The following is a 21638-nucleotide window of genomic DNA, read 5'->3' on the forward strand; positions in this document are numbered from 1 at the left end:
TTAACTAATTTGGATTTAAACAAAAAAGAAAACTAACTACAGGTGTCCTTAGATGGTCTACTCTGTCTCTGTGCTTTCCATTTCGTAAGTAAGTATATAAACAAACAAATGAATACATTTACAAACAAACAGCAACAAAAAGGGGTGAATATTAACGCTCTCTTTGAAGATGCCATTAAATGCATGTCATATTTATTATTCCCGTGTTAATGGAATACTACTGAAAGCAGCATTTTTATTGAGATATTTAATATGATTCAACAACTGAATGGAGACCTGGCTAATTACAGTCTAAAAGAATACACAAATTAGCTTGATCCGACCACTGATTCTGGCATGGCTTTGCAGTATGGAGATTTCCATATCATTCCCACAAATCCAGTGTAATTTGTGTGTCTTTAAATCTGTACGCCTAAATGCAAATGCAGCAGCCTCGACCGAGAGCAGCTGTTATTTAGTGCAAATGGCTGTGCAAAAGGGCTAATTATGGAACGCCAGCAGAACTGAGGTCACTGAAATCACTAAACCGTTTTATATTATGCCCAGTATGTCTAAATTTACTTCTGCAGCAGAGACAAACACAGAACCTAAATGGAAATAAATCACACCTCTGTCCTTCCACAAGCCTGCAGTCACTCTATCACAGCATCTATCAGAATCAGATCCAGACTAACATTATAAACACAGCTTATCTGAGTACATGATGTATGAAGATACTAAAACCCACACAATAAAATAATAATAATAATATAATTAAAAATAAATGCATAAATACATAAAAACACTAAAACATCTCACACCCATGCAGGCATCACAAGAGATTAAACTGGCAATCCAATAAGAAGAGGATAACAGTGATGTCCAATATAAGAATATTTTAATGGGTCAAGTCACAGAGGTCACTCCACATTACTGCCACAGTAAGATAAAGAAAATACACAATGTTTAATCTAAACAGTGCCATGTGTCCAATCACACACACAAAATAAATGTTTTGTGTTTATTTATGCCACTCGCTGCAAATTGCTTACCGCAAATATATATTATTTCATCACGTTTTCCCTTCAGAAGCCACACCTGATTAAAAATTCATTGTCTGTAAGTATTTATCCAGTTCTGGGTCGCAGTGGGTCCATAGCCTACCTGGAATCATTAGGCGCAAGGCGGGAATACACCCTGGAGGGGGCGCCAGTCCTTCACAGGGCAACACACACAAACACACACTTTTGAGTCGCCAATCCACCTACCAACGTGTGTTTTTGGACTGTGGGAGGAAACCGGAGCACCCGGAGGAAACCCACACAGACACAGGGAGAACACACCACACTCCTCACAGACAGTCACCCGGAGGAAACCGACACAGACACAGGGAGAACACACCACACTCCTCACAGACAGTCACCCTGAGGATACCCACGCAGACACAAGGAGAACACATCACACTCCTCACAGACAGTCACCTGGAGGAAACCCACTTGGACACTTGGAGAACACAACACACTCCTCACAGACAGTCACCAGGAGGAAACCCACGCAGACACGGGGAGAACACACCATACTCCTCACAGACAGTCACCCGGAGCTGGAATCGAACCCACAACCTCCAGGTCCCTGGAGCTGTGTGACTGCGACACTACCTGCTGCGCCACCGTGCTGCCCTGGAAATGTTCAGCTTCACTGATTTCTGCACAGTGTGTTAATCCTGAATTAGAATTATAGCTCCAGTATAAAACTGAAAAAGGATATTAACCATATCACATTATCTCGTAGGAAAGAAAATGATATCCTTAATATCACCGTAGAGAACAAAGAGCAGTGTACTTTAAACAGGATCCTTACTCAAGCTCTCATTAAAGTCCCCAGAGGATCACAGATATAACGGTCATGTTTATCAGCAACTACAAACACAAAGTCCTAACAGGAACTTAGTCATTTCTTATCCATGATAAAAGGCCATGTTTCTCTGTTTTGATGCCGTTTCTGACAATGCTATTTCTCCTTAAAACAGGCGAAACGTCTGTTAACAACTACAGCGAGAATCGTCAAGTCTCCTGAGCCATCAATGGGCAACATTCGAGCCAGAAAACATTCCTCTGGGGACACGAGGGGACACTATTTGCTTAAAGGTTCCTTTACATCTTTAAATATAGATTCTGCGATATAAATAACAGTAGTAAATAGACCTTCAGCTCAATAGTGCTGTATTGACATAGAGCAGTGTGTTCACATGATGGAAACAGTACTGTACCTGGGAAACATGTTGCCAGGTGCTCAATGAGTGTCTCCTGGGTGACAGTCTTGCGGGAGGAGTTCATGGCCGAAATGGCCAGGCACAGAATCTCCCCCAGCGGGATGAACTGGGACTGACTGATAGGAGACATGCTGATAGGAGATACATCACCTGCAGAAAGAAACAGAGGATAACATTCAATATCAGGGTGTACCTTAAGCCTTAAGTCTTTCTGAACTGCTCACTTACATGGCATGTCTGGAAAAAAAAAAAAAGTATTCATGAAGTTGCAAGAAGGTCATGTTAAATGCTATTTGGGGACCAGTCAGAAGACGTTGAAAATAAAAGAAACGGGACATGCTACAGATTTGCACACGTAAACAAAGGATGCAAGGCAGGAGTGTGTACTAAAACAGGGACATTTTGAAAGTTCAAATAGGAGCAAGCAAAAACTAAATTGCCAATTACAATATACATTTATGTAAATGTACACTTATATAGTGCCTTTGTAGCACCCAGGGACGCTTTAAAGTTCCATTCAACACTCACTCTGGCGAGAGCAACCACACACAGCGTCCTCTCAACAAAGAACAACCGCTCACGTGGAGGACTGTATCTGGCACAGGGGGGTTCACCTGGGACAGAGAGACCATCCATACCTGGGCATACACACATGCAGACATGTGCACTCATTCATTCACTCCGGGACAGTAGCTAATTCACCTAACCCCCAGGTTTGTGTAATAATGTACAATACTATGTCTAGCCAGCAATTAGTGATTGATAAAACAACCAGAGTAGTTTCTACAATGTTTCCACTTCAAGTTAAATGCTTCCAACACACACACACACACACACACACACATGCTAACACCACCACCGTCAGTGTCTGAGAATGACCCACCAGGTAAACAAAATCTGTTCTGTGTCGGACAAAAACAAGTGTGACCTCTGCTTTAAATTGAGATTTTGCAAATGGCTAGTTTGTGCTGGATGTCTGCATTTTGACTGACAAGTCTCTCTGGCCAATCAGCACTCTGCAAGGTTTACACGTCATGTTTATCCCCTACTTGCCTCGCTTGGAACCACACTCGAGCACAGACTTAGCGCTTTTTACAACTGAAGTCGCAAAGCAGATTTATAACAGTGTGAATCTGAAAGCCCCAGGTGAGTAAGAAACCCGGGGAGGGACCAAGATACACAAAGGAGACCCATCCTCCTCTGATCAAACTACTAGTAGAATTCAACATATCACCGGTTACGTCTGTCCATATGCCCCAGTGTACTGACATCATTATAGTACTGGTGTAAGAATGATGGATGTAAATGATTTATAATGGCATCAGTTCTTTCATAAACCTATCCTTAATTAATGAGCAGTCTGCAACAATACTAAAACAAGCCTTACATACTCATGCCCTCTGGACTGGAAACAACTAGCACCTATAAAGCCCAAACCATGCTGAAGATTCTGCCAACAGAGCACTGGCACCTGGTCCCTGGCTTTGAGGATCCTGCACAATCTTCTCACACAGGCGAAGTGAGGACAGAAACGACAGGTTAATGCACTGTCCTGGCCACAGCAGAGAAAGGCTAAGCTGATTAGCCCGGAACGCCCATGTGAGCAGTGGACACAGTGAATTACTGTCCATGAGCTGCTATGAGTGGCATGTGATACAACCATGAAAACATGGGTGGAGTAACATAGATAACAAGCGGACACATCCTCCATGAAGCTGATCTGAGATCTGTCTGATTTTTTAGCATTTGGTGTTGGGGGGGACGACTACGACGACAATGGAACATGATCCACCTTGAAATGAAATGTACCATTTGTCCAAAATCCTGACAGAATATCTAAAGGATTTTATAGAGCTGTGACAGCAAGATCTACTAAAAATAATCAACAAGTGTTTCTGTTCTCCTTTACACTCAAGGCATCTCAGACAATAGGAAACAGAACCTTAGGCTGGCCACCCAAGAGCCCAGATATTTTAATCTTTGACTGTGTTACTTGGATCTTGAGATGCAGAAACGGCAACTAACAGCCATTGCACGCTGAATGTAAACTAAAACCCCAAACTCGGTTTTCATTCTCTCCTGTATCTGCATTAAGCCCAAGTCACTCAAAACGGTCAACTGCTATAAGAGTAAGCCTCCTGACCCTCAGACACTGAGTCTTGTGGGCACAGTACTCACTGATGTAAGACACATCCTTCTTCTGCAAGACACCCAGCCACCTCTCCTTCACACTGACATCATTGTGTTCTTCTCATTTCCTGAAGAAAAGCACTGGAGCGGAACAAGGTTCTTATCAACTTACAGCCACAGATAAAACACAAATATCCTATGACCCGAGTCAAAACAGCTGCCTGTTCTCCAGGACTGTTACCTTTTTGAAATTTAAATATTCCTTCATTCTAAATCGCAACACAAACCTTTTTAGACTGTTGTGCTATTCCACTGCATGCTTTTCAGACTCCGTGGCCATTTAAGGTTTCAGAATTTTTCCATAAAATCCAGCCAGCAAGTGAGTGATATATATCTCAGACAAAACAATTTAACACCCTTCAGTCTACACCATTCAGAACTGGCCAGTCCAGTTCTTCATCTCACAGATATATTTGAGTACTTTAATGTTGTTTGAATAGATTTTGTTTTGTGTTTAGCCATATACAATGCCTATAGAAAATCATCATACAAGGCCTGGCCCTGAGTTATAGTCCTTTGTTATGCAGGTATTCAGATTCTGATATTCAGGGAAATTTTGGGGAAAAAAAGACAAGCCTATGGTAAAGGCAAAGCTCCAGTCCACCTGTATTCAGGCACTTCTGCAGTAAAAACAGCACTGCTTCCAGAACTCCAAATTCCACCTGTATACCTGTCAGTATTTAAGTCCTTAACTTACAATTAAACATGGCAACACCAAAGTTCATTTTGTCAGCTTTGTACCTGAAATTAGACCACTTCAGTGTTTTCCGATACGTTTATTTAGCGGCAGCGGCCCGCCACTGCTTAGTTATTGCCGCCACTCCATCAGAATTTAAATAAGTATATGAAACCGCAAAAAACAGTTGAAAACATTTAGAATGTTACTTTTGGTTTGGCACATAATGCCTAATGAATAAAGCCTGTTTAGATTCTACATGCAACTTTTACAATAGTGCTGTCAAGGCTAACGTGTTCATTTTTACACAGATTAATCATATGTTAACCAAATCTGACCCCAACATTTATTTAAAAAATTAAGAGATTTTAATTCAGAAATCATCAAAACTACACTGAAATAATTAATTATAATAAAGAAATAAATGTATCCTACACTAACTTACACATGTATCTGTTTTACTCCTCCACATACAAAGAATTACCAGTATTTTAGCTTGTAATTCATCACAAAATATTGTTGCAAAACATAAAATTGTTGATTGTGTTGTTCTTACATTGATTCATTTATTTTAAATTTAAAAATCCAGTTGAGGGTGCCTTCCACCGTGGCAAAAAAAAGAAAAAACCCCAGAGGAAACACTGTACATTCACAAAACCTGTTTAACATAGGCCTACATTGTGCTGTGCTCTTAGTGGCAGTGTATGCATGGGGTAGCCAAAGAGGCTAGTGAGTATATTCGAACATTCGCCAAATATATATAAGGAAAAAGCCCCAAAATGTCCCAAAAATGGCATTCAGTACAGCCCACATCACACCACACCGAAATCCTTGCCTTTTGTCTTCTAATTTTTTAAACACCTTTTACACATTATAACCCTATTCTAATAAGTTATATTTAATTAACAATATACACTGTTTGCTGACAAGTGATCAGCCCTTTAGATTAACCATTATAAACTTGCGAGGGTAAAACCAAATCACGTTCCAGATCTCACACCTGGCTAATGGGCCCACACCAGACATCAATTCTAGTGATTTTGATCACTACAAAGTAAAACCTGCTCCTTACTGAGGACTCCACTACTAGTGCGTGGTAACACAGACCATGTCCAGCGTTCAGAGCATTATCAAAAAATGGAAGAAACCTTGCCAAGTTTGGGCCATCCTTCCAGCATGGATGACAAAGCCAAGAGGATATTGATCAGGGAAGTTACCAACGCCAGTGACAAACTTGAAGGACGTACAAACCTGAGACTGGTCAGTCTCTGCACATGACACCAACCTCAGTCAACAACTTTACACAAAGCTGACCTCTGTGGCAGGGTGACAAAGAAGCCATGCTGTATGCTGTTTGCGATTTGCCAAAAAAAAATACTTGGAAGATTCTAATTCCATGTGGCAAAAGGTTTTATGATCAGATGAGACCAAGACTTCCTGGATTCAAAAAACAAACACAGCACACCATACCTACTGTAAAGAATGGTGGTGGCAACATTATGTTATGGTGGTGTTTCTCCCAGCAACTGGGCAATTAATCAGGACTGACAATGTACGCAACCAAGTACATCCAAATTCTGAAGGAAAACATGCAGCCCTCTGATAGACAGCTGTAGATGGGCAGGAGGTTCACTTTCAGCAAGACAACAACCCTAAACACACTGCTAAAAAAAAACAGTGGCTTAAAACAGGAAGATAAATGCCCTTCAGTGTCCAAGTCAGGGTTCTGACCTAAATCCAACAGAAAATCTGTGTACAGGCTTAAAGGCAGCGGTGCACTGCTTGTTGACACAAAATTTCAAACACATCTCAAACCGTTTCACAAGAATATATTGTAGGGACATTTCCAAACAGACTGGTGGCTGTAATTAAAGCAAAAGGTGTCTCTACAAAGTACTGAATCAGGGGGCAGATCACTTTTCCAATCCTGTTATTTTAGGGTTTATGGCTGGCATTTTATGACATTGTACCTGGCCAGTCAGATGCATTAGCAGTTGCAGCTTTATTGTCGCACCAACTGGCCATTTTATACTCCCGGCCTGCAGTCTGGTTTCAAGGGCTTTAAATCTGCATGGTAGATAAAGAAAACCATTTGTGCTATACTTCAGTTTTCAACTGGAAACAACGAGTGAATTCAAATCATGACTAAAGTTTATTTTTAAACACGCTTTTTTTGCATGCAAGGGAACAGAAGACCTGAACTAGATCATGCTTGAAATAGCCCATACTAGATCTTTCAAAACACACCTCAATGAGATCAGGGCATGCACAGATGGAAACTGAATAACATCTTTTAAACACTCTGTCTCGGAGGTGATACTGGATTTTATAGCACATATGCTCATCTACTACATTTCCTTATAGTTTCTGCCAAATTACTTTTCAATTCATGGCGCTTGGCACACACTCTATCCTGCAGTGACTCTGAGGTGGTGGTGTTAGTGTGTGCTGTGCTTGTTTGAGAGAATCTGCTGCAGTTCTTATACACCCTGTCCAATCTATTATACACTTATCTTTTTGGCCCAACTTGTAGATATAAAGTCAGAGACAGTAGCTCATCTGGTGATGCACAGTTTGAGTTGGTCATTCTCTAGTCTTTCATCAGTGGACACAGGACACTAGCAACGGGATGCTGTTGGCCTGTTTTTTTTTTCTCGTTGGTTGGTTAGTTAGTGAACTATCCTCTGTCCAGCAGTGACACTGAAGTGATTAAAACCAGTACGGCATACTGTCTGTAACTGTAGAACAACAAAGTGCACCTATATGGGAAGTGACCATGTTAAAATGGACAATGGGTGAAGAAGTTTGCTGTAACATTGTGATCTGTGTATGTAATATTTTAATATCCAAACAAAGCTATGGTGTAATCCTAATGAGAGTTAATTCTGTGTTGTAGCACACGAGACCGACGCTATTCAGCTCTTTTGAGAGGAGTGTTGTTTTCTCTGGCTGTCGAGGCCCGTTTGATCAGGCTTTGATCGCACTGACAGTGCTCAGAGCTGAGGGAGCCAAACAAGTGTATTCAACAGGAGGATGCTACCAGCTCCGAGCCGTACAATTGAGAGAGAGATGTAACACCCATTCTGAGCCTCATTATTGATGCACGCAGAGTACTAGTAAGACTCAATACTACATTGACACTAGTATTAATATGAAATTAACATAAGGACGTAGTAACTAGTGGTGATGAACTGATCCACATTTTTCAGTTCCAATCCAATTTCGATCACAACTACTAATATAGATTCGTATACAAAACAAAATGTTTGGATAGGCCCTATCTGTACCATAACCAATGAGTGAATGATGTTTATATTGGTCCCAACACAGTCCATCTCTAGTAACTAGCAATACTTAGCTTGCAGAATAATGGGATAAATAAACGTATTTGTCTTCTGCTTCATCCTGATCAAGGGACGTGGAGGGTCTAGTTCCTACCTGGAATCAATGCCTCAAGACATGAGCACACCCCGGACAGAGCACACTCTTACCCATGGACAATGTCACACAGCCAATCTACCTACCAACATGTGTTTTCAGATTGTGGAACACCCATAGGAAACCCACGCAGGTACAGGGAGAACACAACAAACTCCTCACAGATGGTGACCCCAGGTGAGGACTGAACCCAGGACCCTAGGACCCTGGAACTGTGACTGCAACACTACCTGTTGTGTCAGAGTGATGCCATTAATAAACAAATTAGGATCAGTTTTTTTTAATGATTAAATCGGCAACATATTAAAAGACTTATCTTCAAAAGTGTGTAGTGTTTAACACTGCAGACACATGCAGAGGACCAGGGTTTCATTCCCTGCTCATGTAAACACACCACACTGCCCCAACAAGAGTCCTTGAGCAATATTCCTAGCATTAAACTCACTGTAATATGAATAGATGTGTAGGCTAAATCTCTGCGGATAAGGGGTTCGGCCTAAGGCTGTAAATGTACAGCGATTAAAGTTACTCACAAATTAAGCCTTTTTATTCCAATAATAACTCAACTTACAAGATCTGGCTGATTTTGGCACCGCCGTGTTGAATGTAAATATGCTAATGCCCTACAACTTAGTGGAAACGAATCACAAAGCTCAGACTAATTTCCAGTCTGTGATAAAAATCTTGACAGCTTTTCAGGCTGCGGGACCTCGGAAGAGGAAATATAGATCTTATCTGGCCTCCTGAACCATTCAGGGATCAAACACACCACTCAATCCTGATGCAATAAGAGCCAAGCTAACTAAAGCCACCTTTGTAAAAAAAACATGGAAATCGAAACACAGGAGCCTTCAGAGATGCTAGGGATATCTGCAGACGTGGAAAGAGGAAACAGATGGAGGAAGAGGGATACAGACTAGAGATGGTGTACAGTACGGATGAGTATCAGTATCAGGCTGATATCTTTAGAAAGTGCAGGAACTGATTTTGGAGCCAAAATAATAAGACTCCAATTAAAAAGCTGTAACATATTTTTCCTGAAATAGCACACATTCACATTGAGGGATTCATGGATCTGGGAAATTAGGGCAGATTTGGACGCAAACTATTTTTGTGTACATGAGAAGTGTCTCACTGTTGAGCCATGCTGTTTCTCCTCGGATAACAACAAACTCACTGTTATTGCTCAGTACAAATACAAGGCAACACAACACAGTTAGCATCTAAGAGAAGTGCATATAGTAGTTTTGCGCACGGACAGAAGAGTGCAAGGCCAAGAATATGCAATAAATATTAAATCATTCATTCATTATCTGTAACCCTTATCAGGGTCGCGGTGGGTCCAGAGCCTACCAGGAATCATTGGGCACAGAGCGGGAATACACACTGGAGGGGGTGCCAGTCCTTCACAGGGCAACACACACACTCACTCACACCTACAGACACTTTTGAATCGCCAATCCACCTACCAACGTGTGTTTTTGGACTGTGGAAGGAAACCAGAGCACTCGGAGGAAACCCACGCAGACACAGAGAGAACACACCAACTCCTCACAGACAGTCACCCGGAGGAAACCCACGCAGACACAGGGAGAACACACCACACTCCTCACAGACAGTCACCCGGAGGAAACCCACACAGACACAGGGAGAACACACCACACTCCTCACAGACAGTCACCCGGAGGAAACCCACTTGGACACAGGGAGAACACACCACACTCCTCACAGACAGTCACCCGGAGGAAACCCACACAGACACAGAGAGAACACACCACACTCCTCACAGACAGTCACCCAGAGGAAACCCACTTGGACACAGGGAGAACACACCACACTCCTCACAGACAGTCACCCAGAGGAAACCCACTTGGACACAAGGAGAACACACCACACTCCTCACAGACTGTCACCCGGAGCGGGAGTCGAACCCACAACCTCCAGGCCCCTGGAGCTGTGTGACTGCGACACTACCTGCTGCACCACCATGCCACCCATATTAAATCATATTAATGTAAATATGTCAATAACAATGTACACAAGATCTATGACATTAATAATATATAATGGTTATTATAATTTATAATTCATAACAAAATATAAATAGCACAAAGTGCAAATGTTATATACGCACATGTGCATACTTGAATATATAATATTAGGAAAATTATAGAATATCATAATTATTAAGAGGATATTTCTAAGCCTTTAAATCTCCTGAGTCATCATTGAGTCATTGGGGGTGGGGGTGGGGGGGGGTATATGTAAAATAAATAAAAGGAGAGCATGGCACATGTCTTCAGTTTGTCTTGTTTTGCTCTGACTATGGACCTCAGAGTGGGCACCAGTGGGGGGTGAAGCACAGTTGCAGTTGTCTCTGACGGCTCTGAAAGGAGAAAATACCCGGGACCCCTCCTCCCACAACCACAACAACAACTGCCCACTACAGACTAAACTCGTCATGGAACAAGGGCAGGACCCCACCAGTCTTTCTCGCTCTTTCACCCTCTGTGTGTCTCTCTCTCTCTCACACATGGCTATATTAGCGGATCTCTAAAACGAGGCCCCAAGGAGAAACAGACAGAGAGGGAGAGGGAGTTCTCAACATACGGGTGCGTAAATGTGTGCATGCGCGAGTGTGAAAGCAGACGCAGCGAGACGTGTCTGACTTTGCCGACATCGGTAGACTCAGTGCTATCACCCATTCAGCAGAGAGAGCTAGTAGATATGTGGAGACGCTGGTGCAGTAGTAAACAATCCTGTTCAGCGAGGGCTTCTTTGTCCACGCATCTCTCCACCAACCCCACCCCCTTCTTTTGTGATTCACTCTGACGACACGACGCTGCACCGTCCCCATTACACCTCCCAGCCGCAGCCGAGGGACAAAAATACGGACAAAAAAAAAACCGCGCACACGCACAAACACGGACAGCGACAGAAAGATAAACACCGTCCTCTACCTCTGTATTTCCTCTGCGGCTCCAGCTCCTAATCCAAACGGAGCGGGGTTTCTTTTTAGTCCCCAGTCTCCTTCGCAGCCTCTTCCGCAGACAAATGAGCATTCAGTCAGGGCTCTCTTACCCAGCATGCCCTGGTCCACACAAAGACAAGGGAGGTGTGACCAATCACATTGTGACTGAGCTCACACTGCTCTGCTTTTCTTTTTTCACCCTCCTCTCTCATTCTCTCTCTCTCTCTCTCTCCTTCTCTCCCTCCCTCCCGGAATGCCCACAGACGCTCAAGCATAGTGGGCGGCCCCCTTTTTCTCCACGAGACGTTGTTATGGCAACGCTTCCCAGTAGTACCCAGCGCCTACATTCACTGAGCCATTTTTCCCTCCATCTTTCTCTATGTCTCGGCCTCTATTCAGCTACTCTCGCTCTCTCATAAATTAATACCCACACCTTTTCAGCTGGGCACCGTACATGTATGGCAGAGAGAGAAGGGATAGAGTGGTGAAGTGAGGGCGAGAGACAGCTGCAAAAACAACGAGAGAAACAGGGAGAAGCCGAGTAATAGTGAGAATAGGTGAACGGAAAAATAAAGAATATGGAGCCCATCCTGCAAAAAATTAAAATATTTATGGCTACCCCATATAAACTCGTGGGAATTAAATCCCAGTACGAGTAAATAAGGCGTGGGAACAAGATAGTTAATACCTGGCCACGACTTTATTGGCCACACATTATTATTTATGTGGGACGCCACCTTATGGGGTCTGTAGAGGATTGAGACAGAAAAAGAGTTACCTTAGAGGGTCCAAAGGCTTTAAAAGTTACGCACTGTTAGAAAAAACTGTCACTGTGGTGATACAAGGGTACATTTGTGTACTTTCAGTTGGGCAGCATAATTGTAATATATGCCCCATTTAATCTCCAGGATGAGAAGAGAACGTCTCTCGGGAACTAGATTTTTAAACCACTGTTGTACTTTTAAGGTACATTTATACTCTTTGTACATTTAGTGACCAGCACTGTGCCTCTACCGTACCTTTTTTCTGAGAGAGTGGTTTGCAGAGACCGTAATCAATATAGAGTGAGGTTTCCCTGCTCTGTATGTACATCCACACATTTACTGTCAGAACAAACACTCCTAGCTTCAACGTGTTGTCTTCACATTTTTTTAATGTAACTTGCAGTGACAAATGAGCCAGTGGCCTAGAGCTTCCCATTTCTTTACCTTAGAATCAGAAACACACCAAAACGACCGTCATGTATAGTTGCCATTTCTTTTTTGTCTGAAAATAATGTAAGGTCTACAGAGCTGTGTCCATGTCTTGTATGAGTTTATTAGGTGAGAGTTTGAAGGCAGGGCAGCAGTAAAGCTGTTAATGTGACAACAGAGTGTGAGAGGAGGAGCTCAAGGGAGAGAAACTTGGAAGAAAGAAAGAGAGAGACAGATAAAGGAGGGGGGTATCTATGTGAGAAGGGGAGGGCTGGACTATTGGAGGAGCTTCTAACTGCAACAAAGTACTTTATTCAGATCTAGTCTCAAGATCCGCCGTCTCATTCTGCCCCTCACCCCCAATACACACACACACACACACACACAAACACACACTGCCATTCCCACGGCTGAGTGCCCAAAGCAAGAAGGAAAGGCCAACAACCTCCAATTAAAAGCGAGGCCAGTGCTTAATGACAATGCTTAAAGTCGACCTACTCATTACCGTAATTAGCTTAAAACAGGAACATGCTGATTAGAGCAGGCTGCTGCAAGGAACATCAACATGCACAAAAACAGAGCCGGAATTTTGCCAGGAAACTGCTCACGTCTGACATTAGAGACTGGATAGTTTCATTCAGACAGGTCACAGGCCACCAAACAAGTAAAACTAGACTCAAAGGCTGAGAAAGCGAAAATCTGACACACTCTCACGTCCAAAAACAATGCATTTATAGTCACAGACTGATTTGGCAAATGCTGAGGGTCACTGCATGAGCAAATGCTTAAAACGTTTGATAATATTAAACATTTTATGGGAACATAAATATGAGAAGGAGGTGGACTTAAGGCAGCGGTCCTGACCACCTCACACCAAACCATCAAAACGAACTCCCATGATTCTGACGTTGGAAAGTTGTCTGTGACAGTGAAACCACTTGAAAAGTTGTTGGGTGGAAGGCTGGCTTCAGCAGACCAAATATGCCACATTAAAAGGTATAAGACCTCTCAAATTCGCACACTATCAAAAACTGGAGATATATTGTGAGAATCTGATGGCAATCAGACAACTGAGTTTTGGTGAGGACAGATACAGCAGTGAATGATTAGCTCTGCATCACAAAAGCTACAAAACCTCATCCTATTTTTCATTACTCCAGAAAGTTCCACTGATACAAAGCCCAGTGCTGGCACTCTTTGCAGACAACTACCGATTCAAGGCAGAAACTGTGTATCATCTTTGGTAGACTACATCCTTGTATATCTAAAGCGTAACTTATAAATCAAGTTTATGAAAAATATATAATTCTACTGTAAGTTGGAACATGTCTTAGTTTCATAATGAATTTTTCAAAGTGTAAAGAAGAGCTGATGTTTACAAATGAGGCCAAAAATAATAATAATAAAAAAAAAATGGAAATTGTTCTGACAGTGATATACTTTTCTTCCAGAGTTACTTAGGAGTGTGTAGTAATTCTGAGGAAAGGATAGTTAACAGAATCATTTACTGGGGAACATTCAGTGTTCTATAAACACAAGAAAAAAAAATGAAGGGTTGAATGTAAATTTTTCAAAATTCCAGTCAAACTATTTAAATGAGACTGGGAGCCCAATCAATCACTAGACTGTTTTACAGCAGGGAAATCCAGAGTGCTGAGTGTGCTCCCTCAACTATGCCCAAGTGTGTGCTGTTACTCGGCACGCTGCAGCTCGGGCCTCCACCTCCTGATGTGTGAAAACACAGAGCAGGTGCTACTGCAACAAATCACCAGCCAAGACCAAGACTCTGCCAGGGCCTGGATCTCTATCCCACGTGTCTCAGGACTATAACCTCTCTGCTACCTTCATCAAACTGTCAGGTTTAAGACAGGGTTGGGAAAGCCAGTCCTGGAGGTCCGGATTCCAAAGCAGTTGGGTGAATTTTTAGTGCTCAAATGCACCTGATTCAACTCAGTACTCCATGATTTGGGGGTATTCCACGAAGCAGACTCTCTCATTCAGCCAGAAAACTTTAGCAGCAATAAGCAATTTTACCTCCAGAAAGTAGAGAACAATATATATATCAATGTGGGTTTTTTTTTTTCACATTTTATTTTACAAAATGCATCTAACATGAGGTGAAGGACCAAATTGCTTCATAGTCTCTAAATGATCCCTGTTATGCTCCATAGAGTAGGTCTTTAACAAGGGGTGAGGCACATGAGACACATCCAGTGTCAATACAAACTCGCTTCAAAAGACATAGTAGGATTACTGGATGTATATCATGGCCCACTCCCCATGTTGAAGACCTACTATATAAAGGACAAACTGGATTCTGAGGGTTTTAAAAAAAAAAAAAAACATTCACAACCATTGTAAAAGAAACATATTCTACATCATTTCTACAAGTTAACACATTTCTAGGGTTCATGAAGCATTGACATTTAGTTTAGTTCAAAATACCGCAGGAATCAAACAACATAGCACCATTTTCCCCGTCAATACAAAACACTTTAAATGAGCCACAGATCAGTTCAGTACAAGAGCCCAGGAGTGAGGAGCGAAGAGCAGAAACGCAGATAAATGAGAGTGACACATTCTATTAGGCATTTTATTGGCCTGTATCAACAATGAATGACCTGTGGAGTGAGGTTAAAACCAGGGACTCCCCAAATCCTCCACCAAAAAAAAATTCATTCATTCATTCATTCATTCATTATCTGTAAGCGCTTATCCAGTTCAGGGTCGCGGTGGGTCCAGAGCCTACCCAGAATCATTGGGCGCAAGGCGGGAATACACCCTGGAGGGGGCGCCAGTCCTTCACAGGGCAACACAGACACACACACATTCACTCACACACTCACACCTACGGACACTTTTGAGTCGTCAATCCACCTACCAACGTATTTTTGGACTGTCCAAAAAAAAATTATAAAATAAAAAAAAATTGACAGACAAGAAAGTAATGCTGTTTTTCTACTTTTACTTTCTGGCTTCACCTGTGAGTGTCACATTTTAAAGATCCAAAAGCCTAACCACATTTACCCCCAAACCTCTCTCTGATTCCTGCTGCGACATGTTTTGAGTCACTGTGTTTTCTTTTCTTCTGCCACATTTTAACCAACAGGACAGAGACTGATTTTGGAGCAAAGCAGAATTAGAAACAGGACATCACAGACCATGACAGAAGTTCTACAGGAAAAAAAAAAAACAGCATTCAAAATGACTGCTCAGTGAACACATCAAAGTGAGCGACAGTGCCCCTTTATGCTCTTCAGGTTCATGATGCAATTTAAACCAAAATAATGAAATGTTGTAAAATGTAATTTTTTTTCTGTATTCAACTTATTATTACTTCTCAAATAAGGGAATGTACAACAGAGTTTTAGGGCCATGGCGTTGAAAAAAATAAATAAAACAAGATTCCGAGAATAAAGTCAGAATTCTGAGTAATATCTCAAAATAATCCAGTAAAAAAGGTCTGTATAATTCAGAGAATATAGTTAGAATATTTAGAGAGACACTGTTTTGGTGTTTCTCAGTCTGTGTGCCGTGAGTGAGTTGTGAAAGAAGCAGTCAGTGAAGTGAGCAGAATTATTTATTAAACGCATCCACACGACATGACGGCCCCGTCAGTGCAGCCCCTGACTGCGATGCATCAGGCTTTAGTTTATTGTACGAGTCCGAGCCGTAACGCGATGGAGCCTCGTGGGCGCCGGAGTTCGACTCGCTCTGGATCCATCATTTTCGTGATCATTAATTGTGTCCTCTGAAACTACATGCCCTCTTCTGAATAAACGGGTTCGTGCACCGATTCAGGGTTTAAATAGTAATCACGCTGTGGTCCTGATGTGGAAGAAAACTGAGTGTTTATTCCTGGAATCTATACCATATAATGACTTAAGCAACACACTGCATTCTACAATTACACTGATAATGTGTCTGCCGCATTATACGTGCAGCAAATTATTCAGAGATTTTTCTCCAAACTATTCTGAGATTTTTCTCCAAATTATTCTGAGATTTTTCTCCAAATTATTCTGAGATTTTTCTCCAAATTCTTCTGAGTTTTTACTCCAAATTCTTCTGAGTTTTTACTCCAAATTATGCTGAGTTTTTTACTCCAAATTATTCTGAGATTTTTCTCCAAATTATTCTGAGATTTTTATCCAAATTATTCTGAGATTTTTCTCAGAATTCTGACTTTATTCTCTGAATCGTTTTTTTTTTTTCAATGCCATGGCCCTAAAACTAGAAATAGAACTGTAAAGGGCAGGACACTAAACAACACAGAAAAACAGTAGCATTTAAGAACGTCATTAAGTCATTTTCACCTACAAAAGTATATAAAAATCAGTATTTATGAAAATGATATTTTCCAAAAAATGTGATATTTTGTCACTAAACAGTGACTCAAATAAAATGAAAAATCAAACTGCTTTGTAGGACATGTATGACCCAGTTTTTTGTGCATAATGTGGAAATGTCCATGTTAGCTTTCACACAGAATCACTGATACCTAGAGTGCACTCATTAAGTGGTTTTGGACAGATTTAGTGTGTTTGGACAGAATTTGTAGTTGTAGTACTCTCAAAAAAATATAGTAATTTATAAAGAAGCACCTGTGCTCTCACTGGCTCATGTATCTAATACATAAGAGTGGTTCTGTTTTGTCATTCAAATCATTCTGAATTTACTATGGAAACCTTAGGCAAACAAACAGCACCAAACAGAGCCATATAAAGGTAATCATACAGAGGAAATGAAAAATAGAGTGCAGTCCGTTCAAGGTCATTTCCAACCTGCAACTCTCAGAAAGGGTAGTCCTTCTAACACAGAAAACAGAAATAACATACAAAAAGAGTGACTGCAAAAGAGAAAGTACAAGAGAAACGAGAGACAGACAGAGAGTATCGAGGGTGGCAATAAAGTTGGGTGTGTCATAAAAGTGCTGTGCCCAAAACAGAAGAGATACACCGCTGTCAAAGCAACAATAACAAAGCAGTGGAAATCACATTTGGTATATTCTAGGTCTCGGTGGATCCGGATCTTACCCAGAACCACTGTGCACAAGGCAGAAGCACAGCCTGGACAAGGCACCAGGCTACATTACCTTAGGGGAAAATAACAGAGAGATATTTCAGGTATCACGAGAAAGTAAAAATACACATACTTTTAGTGGGTGGTGTCTATGTTTGAATGCATTGTTGATTAACGTCATTTCCTCACTTTCATACCTTCAAACACACTTGAACACAAATATTCACAGATAGAAAAACAAGCAGCAGCTTCAGCGCTCACACAGTTAATCGCTTAACCAAAACGTGACGCTGGTATTTGTCTTAGTCACTTTCACAGATATGACGATTAAAGACTACCTCAGATAATACACTCCTGCTGGAACAATGAGCATAATGCAGAATAATCTCCAAAACATAAGGGTTGGATAAGGGTGTTTGTGAGATGAAAAACAGAGGGTGTATACACAAATCCTTGTTTCTCCACTTTTATCATTTATAGTCAGGCACCTAAACTTCTTATTTGAATCTTCCCTTCCACTTTAAATTGTACAGGTGTTGCATTTTGGCATGTAACCTTCTTATTCTAATTTACCTTTACACGTGAAATTCTTCAGCAGTCATGCTGTTCCACCTTAAATGGCACATGGTTTCCAGATTTTGGCACTCCAGTTTAACAATGATAATCAGGCACTCGGGCACCAGAACTTAACTTCTGTATCAGTTAATGTGCAAATCATTCATAAGCTTAGCAAACATTCACAAACATAAAATAATAAAAAGAAAAATTTAAATGTGAAGCACCTCATGGAACTGGCTAGTAACCCACTCACCCACGCACTCACATAAATAACCACTCTCACACATATGTACAGGGGTTGGACAATGAAAGTGAAACACCTGGTTTTAGACCACAATAATTTATTAGTGTGGTGTAGGGCCTCCTTTTGCGGCCAATACAGTGTCAGTTCGTCTTGGGAATGACATATACAAGTCCTGCACAGTGGTCAGAGGGATAAGCCATTCTTCTTGCAGGATAGTGGCCAGGTCACTACGTGATGCTGGTGGAGGAAAACGTTTCCTGACTCACTCCTCCAACACACCCCAAAGTGGCTCAATAATATTTAGATCTGGTGACTGTGCAGGCCATGGGAGATGTTCAACTTCACTTTCATGTTCATCAAACCAATCTTTCACCAGTCTTGCTGTGTGTATTGGTGGACTGTCGTCCTGATACACGGCACCGCCTTCAGGACACAGTGTTTGAACCATTGGATGCACATGGTCTTACTGGTGCAATGTGCAGTTAATGAAGATTGACCCCCTGTATAACCCCTGTCTAACCCCTGTATATACCTGTATATACTATACTAATATATATATATATATATATTAGGTACTAATTCTCACATATTCACTCACATTTAGCAACTGTTTCTTAAGGTGGTGCTATTGTGCTTTACACCTCGTGACCTCAGCTTTAGTTACGCCTTGTATTTTGGCTATTGCTTATCGCCACTGTGCGCTGCAGGAAACAAAGCAAAAACGTTTATAATTGCAATTTAGGTCTATTTCATTCTTGTTAATTTCTGTCAAAATTTGTTGGCGCCTCCACAGAAAGCGCAATGCTCTTTAACTCAATTTACAGTCATTTGGCAGAAACATGAATTAATATGTTTAAAAATGTTATTTAGATTTTAAACTGACTTTTAAAAAATACTAATTATTCTGAAGCTAGTTAGCGTCTATTTGTTGTAATACAAAATGCACGTGTTGTTTCAAGAATGAGAAACTAAAGCAGAGAAACTCAGTCTGGCCTCTTAGTAACAATCCCCAGCAGAGTTCAGGCATAATTAAAGAGTCCAGTTTCAGTGCACTGCGCAGTGAGAACAGCAGTGACTATTAAATATTTGATACGTAGGTAAATAATCAATGAAATACAAATAAAAAAGTAACAAAAACTACAATTAAACACATATTTGAAAACGTGTGTAACCCATAACTGGGTTCTTTTGTATTTATATTTATTTATACATCTCTTTGTGAGAATTTGGCACCACACACACCACAATGTGCTAATAACATGCACATGTGATATATAGCGCATACATATCACATTTTTACAATGACAATTATCTTGTTACAATTAACACAGTATGGTACCATTTTCCTGAAGGTCATTATCCATGAGTCTTCATGACACCCACAAGCCTTTCATGACATTAACGTCATTCCAACAAACATCAGTTGTCGTACCACGTTCTAGGGTGAAATTTGAGAAACTGTTTGTTTATATAAAATGTTTTATATGTACGTACTGTGTGTACATTGCGGTGTATAGTTCACAGATGTTCAAACGCAAGCATAAAATATACATTCTTTTGAATAAACCCTGGCCCCAAACTAACAACACTTTTCAATGGAAAATCCCCACTGACCGTATAAATTAGCCCAAGACTAACCTTAATCTATGTCCGGAAAGCCGGCCCCAAGCGATTTCAGCCATTGCTTAACAAATGTGCTTCAAAGTGTTACAGGATAAAAATAGCACAGGGATACAGCACAAACCATCTGTACAGAGTGGCACTGGGCCTTTACAGAGGAATGGCTCTGAAATGAAACTAAGCAGGTTCCTGAGTACAGAGAGGAATCTGTTTGCAGTTATAGGATAACTCCAGTGTTTTACAGCCTAATCTGTCCTTTATCACAGACAATACTTTAGTAAAAGAACAGAAAAGCCACAGGATCTTTGACAACATACTACAGCAGTTAACGGTCATTCAGATCCCGTCTCTATTTGACTGACTGTAAATACACTCTACGTCCAAACACTACCTAAGATCTCCATGTCTAATGCCAATTGTTAATGAAAATTAAAAAGCGTGGATCACTACTAAATACCTTTGAAATGAGACGCAGTGGCATTTGTGACCCACAACCTGACCAGGCTATGTTTCCCATAGCTGAAAGCACTCTAATCCTCTCACAAATGTTCTAAACTCTAGGGTGAAGACTTCTCAGAGAAGTAGAGGCAGATACTGCAGCAAATGAAGGCAGATTCTCTGCTAATACCCTTAATTTCAGAAGAAAGGTTGGGTGTCACAAACCTTTGATCTGTTTCATATATGAAACTCATTAGACAATTGCAACATACGGAGTAGGGGAGGATCCCATTTTCATTGAAACAGGAAAAACGAGAGAGAAAAAAAAAATTAGAAAGAGAGGAGGGGATTGAGAGGGAGAAACTAAGAGAGAGAGAGAGAGAGAGAGGGAGAAAGAGCATTTTGGGTTAATCTGAGCAGAGAAATGAGAGTGATGCGCAGCTTGAATGTGTGTGTGTGTGTGTGTGTGTGTGTGTGTGTTACTGCACAGTGGGTATTGTTGCGTCAGGGAGCCAAGGGGAAAAGCATGGGTTAACGAGTTCATTCCTATCCCAGCATGCCTTGCTTCATCCATAATGCTGTGCTGTGTGCGTGGGAGCTGGTGTGTAAAAGGCAGATGATGCGCTGGCATTTGTGTGTGTCTGTTGTATATGTGTGTGTGTGTGTATGATCGGAATAAAAGCAATGTCAGAGTGCACAGCTGCACACTTTGAAAGTTAAAGAGCACCGTGGACCGCATGTTAAAGGCCAGTCTGTTTCTGAAGCGGTTTACCGGCGCCTGACATAACAGATACACTTCTATTATAATCAATGTCTCACTTCACACTCACTGCAGTAGACCAGCATCTTACGTCCAACGAAACACTAGCCTTTTACCACCTGCTGTGCTTTTTATCATTTAAGTATAAACTACAGTCATATATGGATATTAAACCTGAATAGACATATTGGGGGAGAAATAGTGTAGTATGGTGTTTCCCTCATTAAAATATTTGTGACTTTCTCCCAATATTCATTCATTCATTCATCTTCTGTAA

General features: G+C 41.2%; 1 protein-coding gene across 5 annotated transcripts in view; it reads right to left on the minus strand.

Moving 5' to 3' along the window:
- Positions 1 to 21638, minus strand: part of stox2b (storkhead box 2b) — an 86033-nt gene that overhangs the window by 11991 nt on the left and 52404 nt on the right. For 4 of the 5 annotated variants that reach the window (XM_066668500.1, XM_066668503.1, XM_066668501.1 and 1 more), the window contains exon 2: positions 2249 to 2401. In XM_066668500.1, coding sequence (XP_066524597.1) covers positions 2249 to 2401 — 153 coding nt within the window. Of the gene's footprint in view, positions 1 to 2248; positions 2402 to 11515; positions 11723 to 21638 lie in introns of those variants that run through there. The other variant, XM_066668505.1, reaches the window with a different exon arrangement.

This window comes from Hoplias malabaricus, chromosome 4 (genome assembly GCF_029633855.1).
Source record: "Hoplias malabaricus isolate fHopMal1 chromosome 4, fHopMal1.hap1, whole genome shotgun sequence".
In the NCBI taxonomy this organism is placed as follows: domain Eukaryota; kingdom Metazoa; phylum Chordata; class Actinopteri; order Characiformes; family Erythrinidae; genus Hoplias; species Hoplias malabaricus.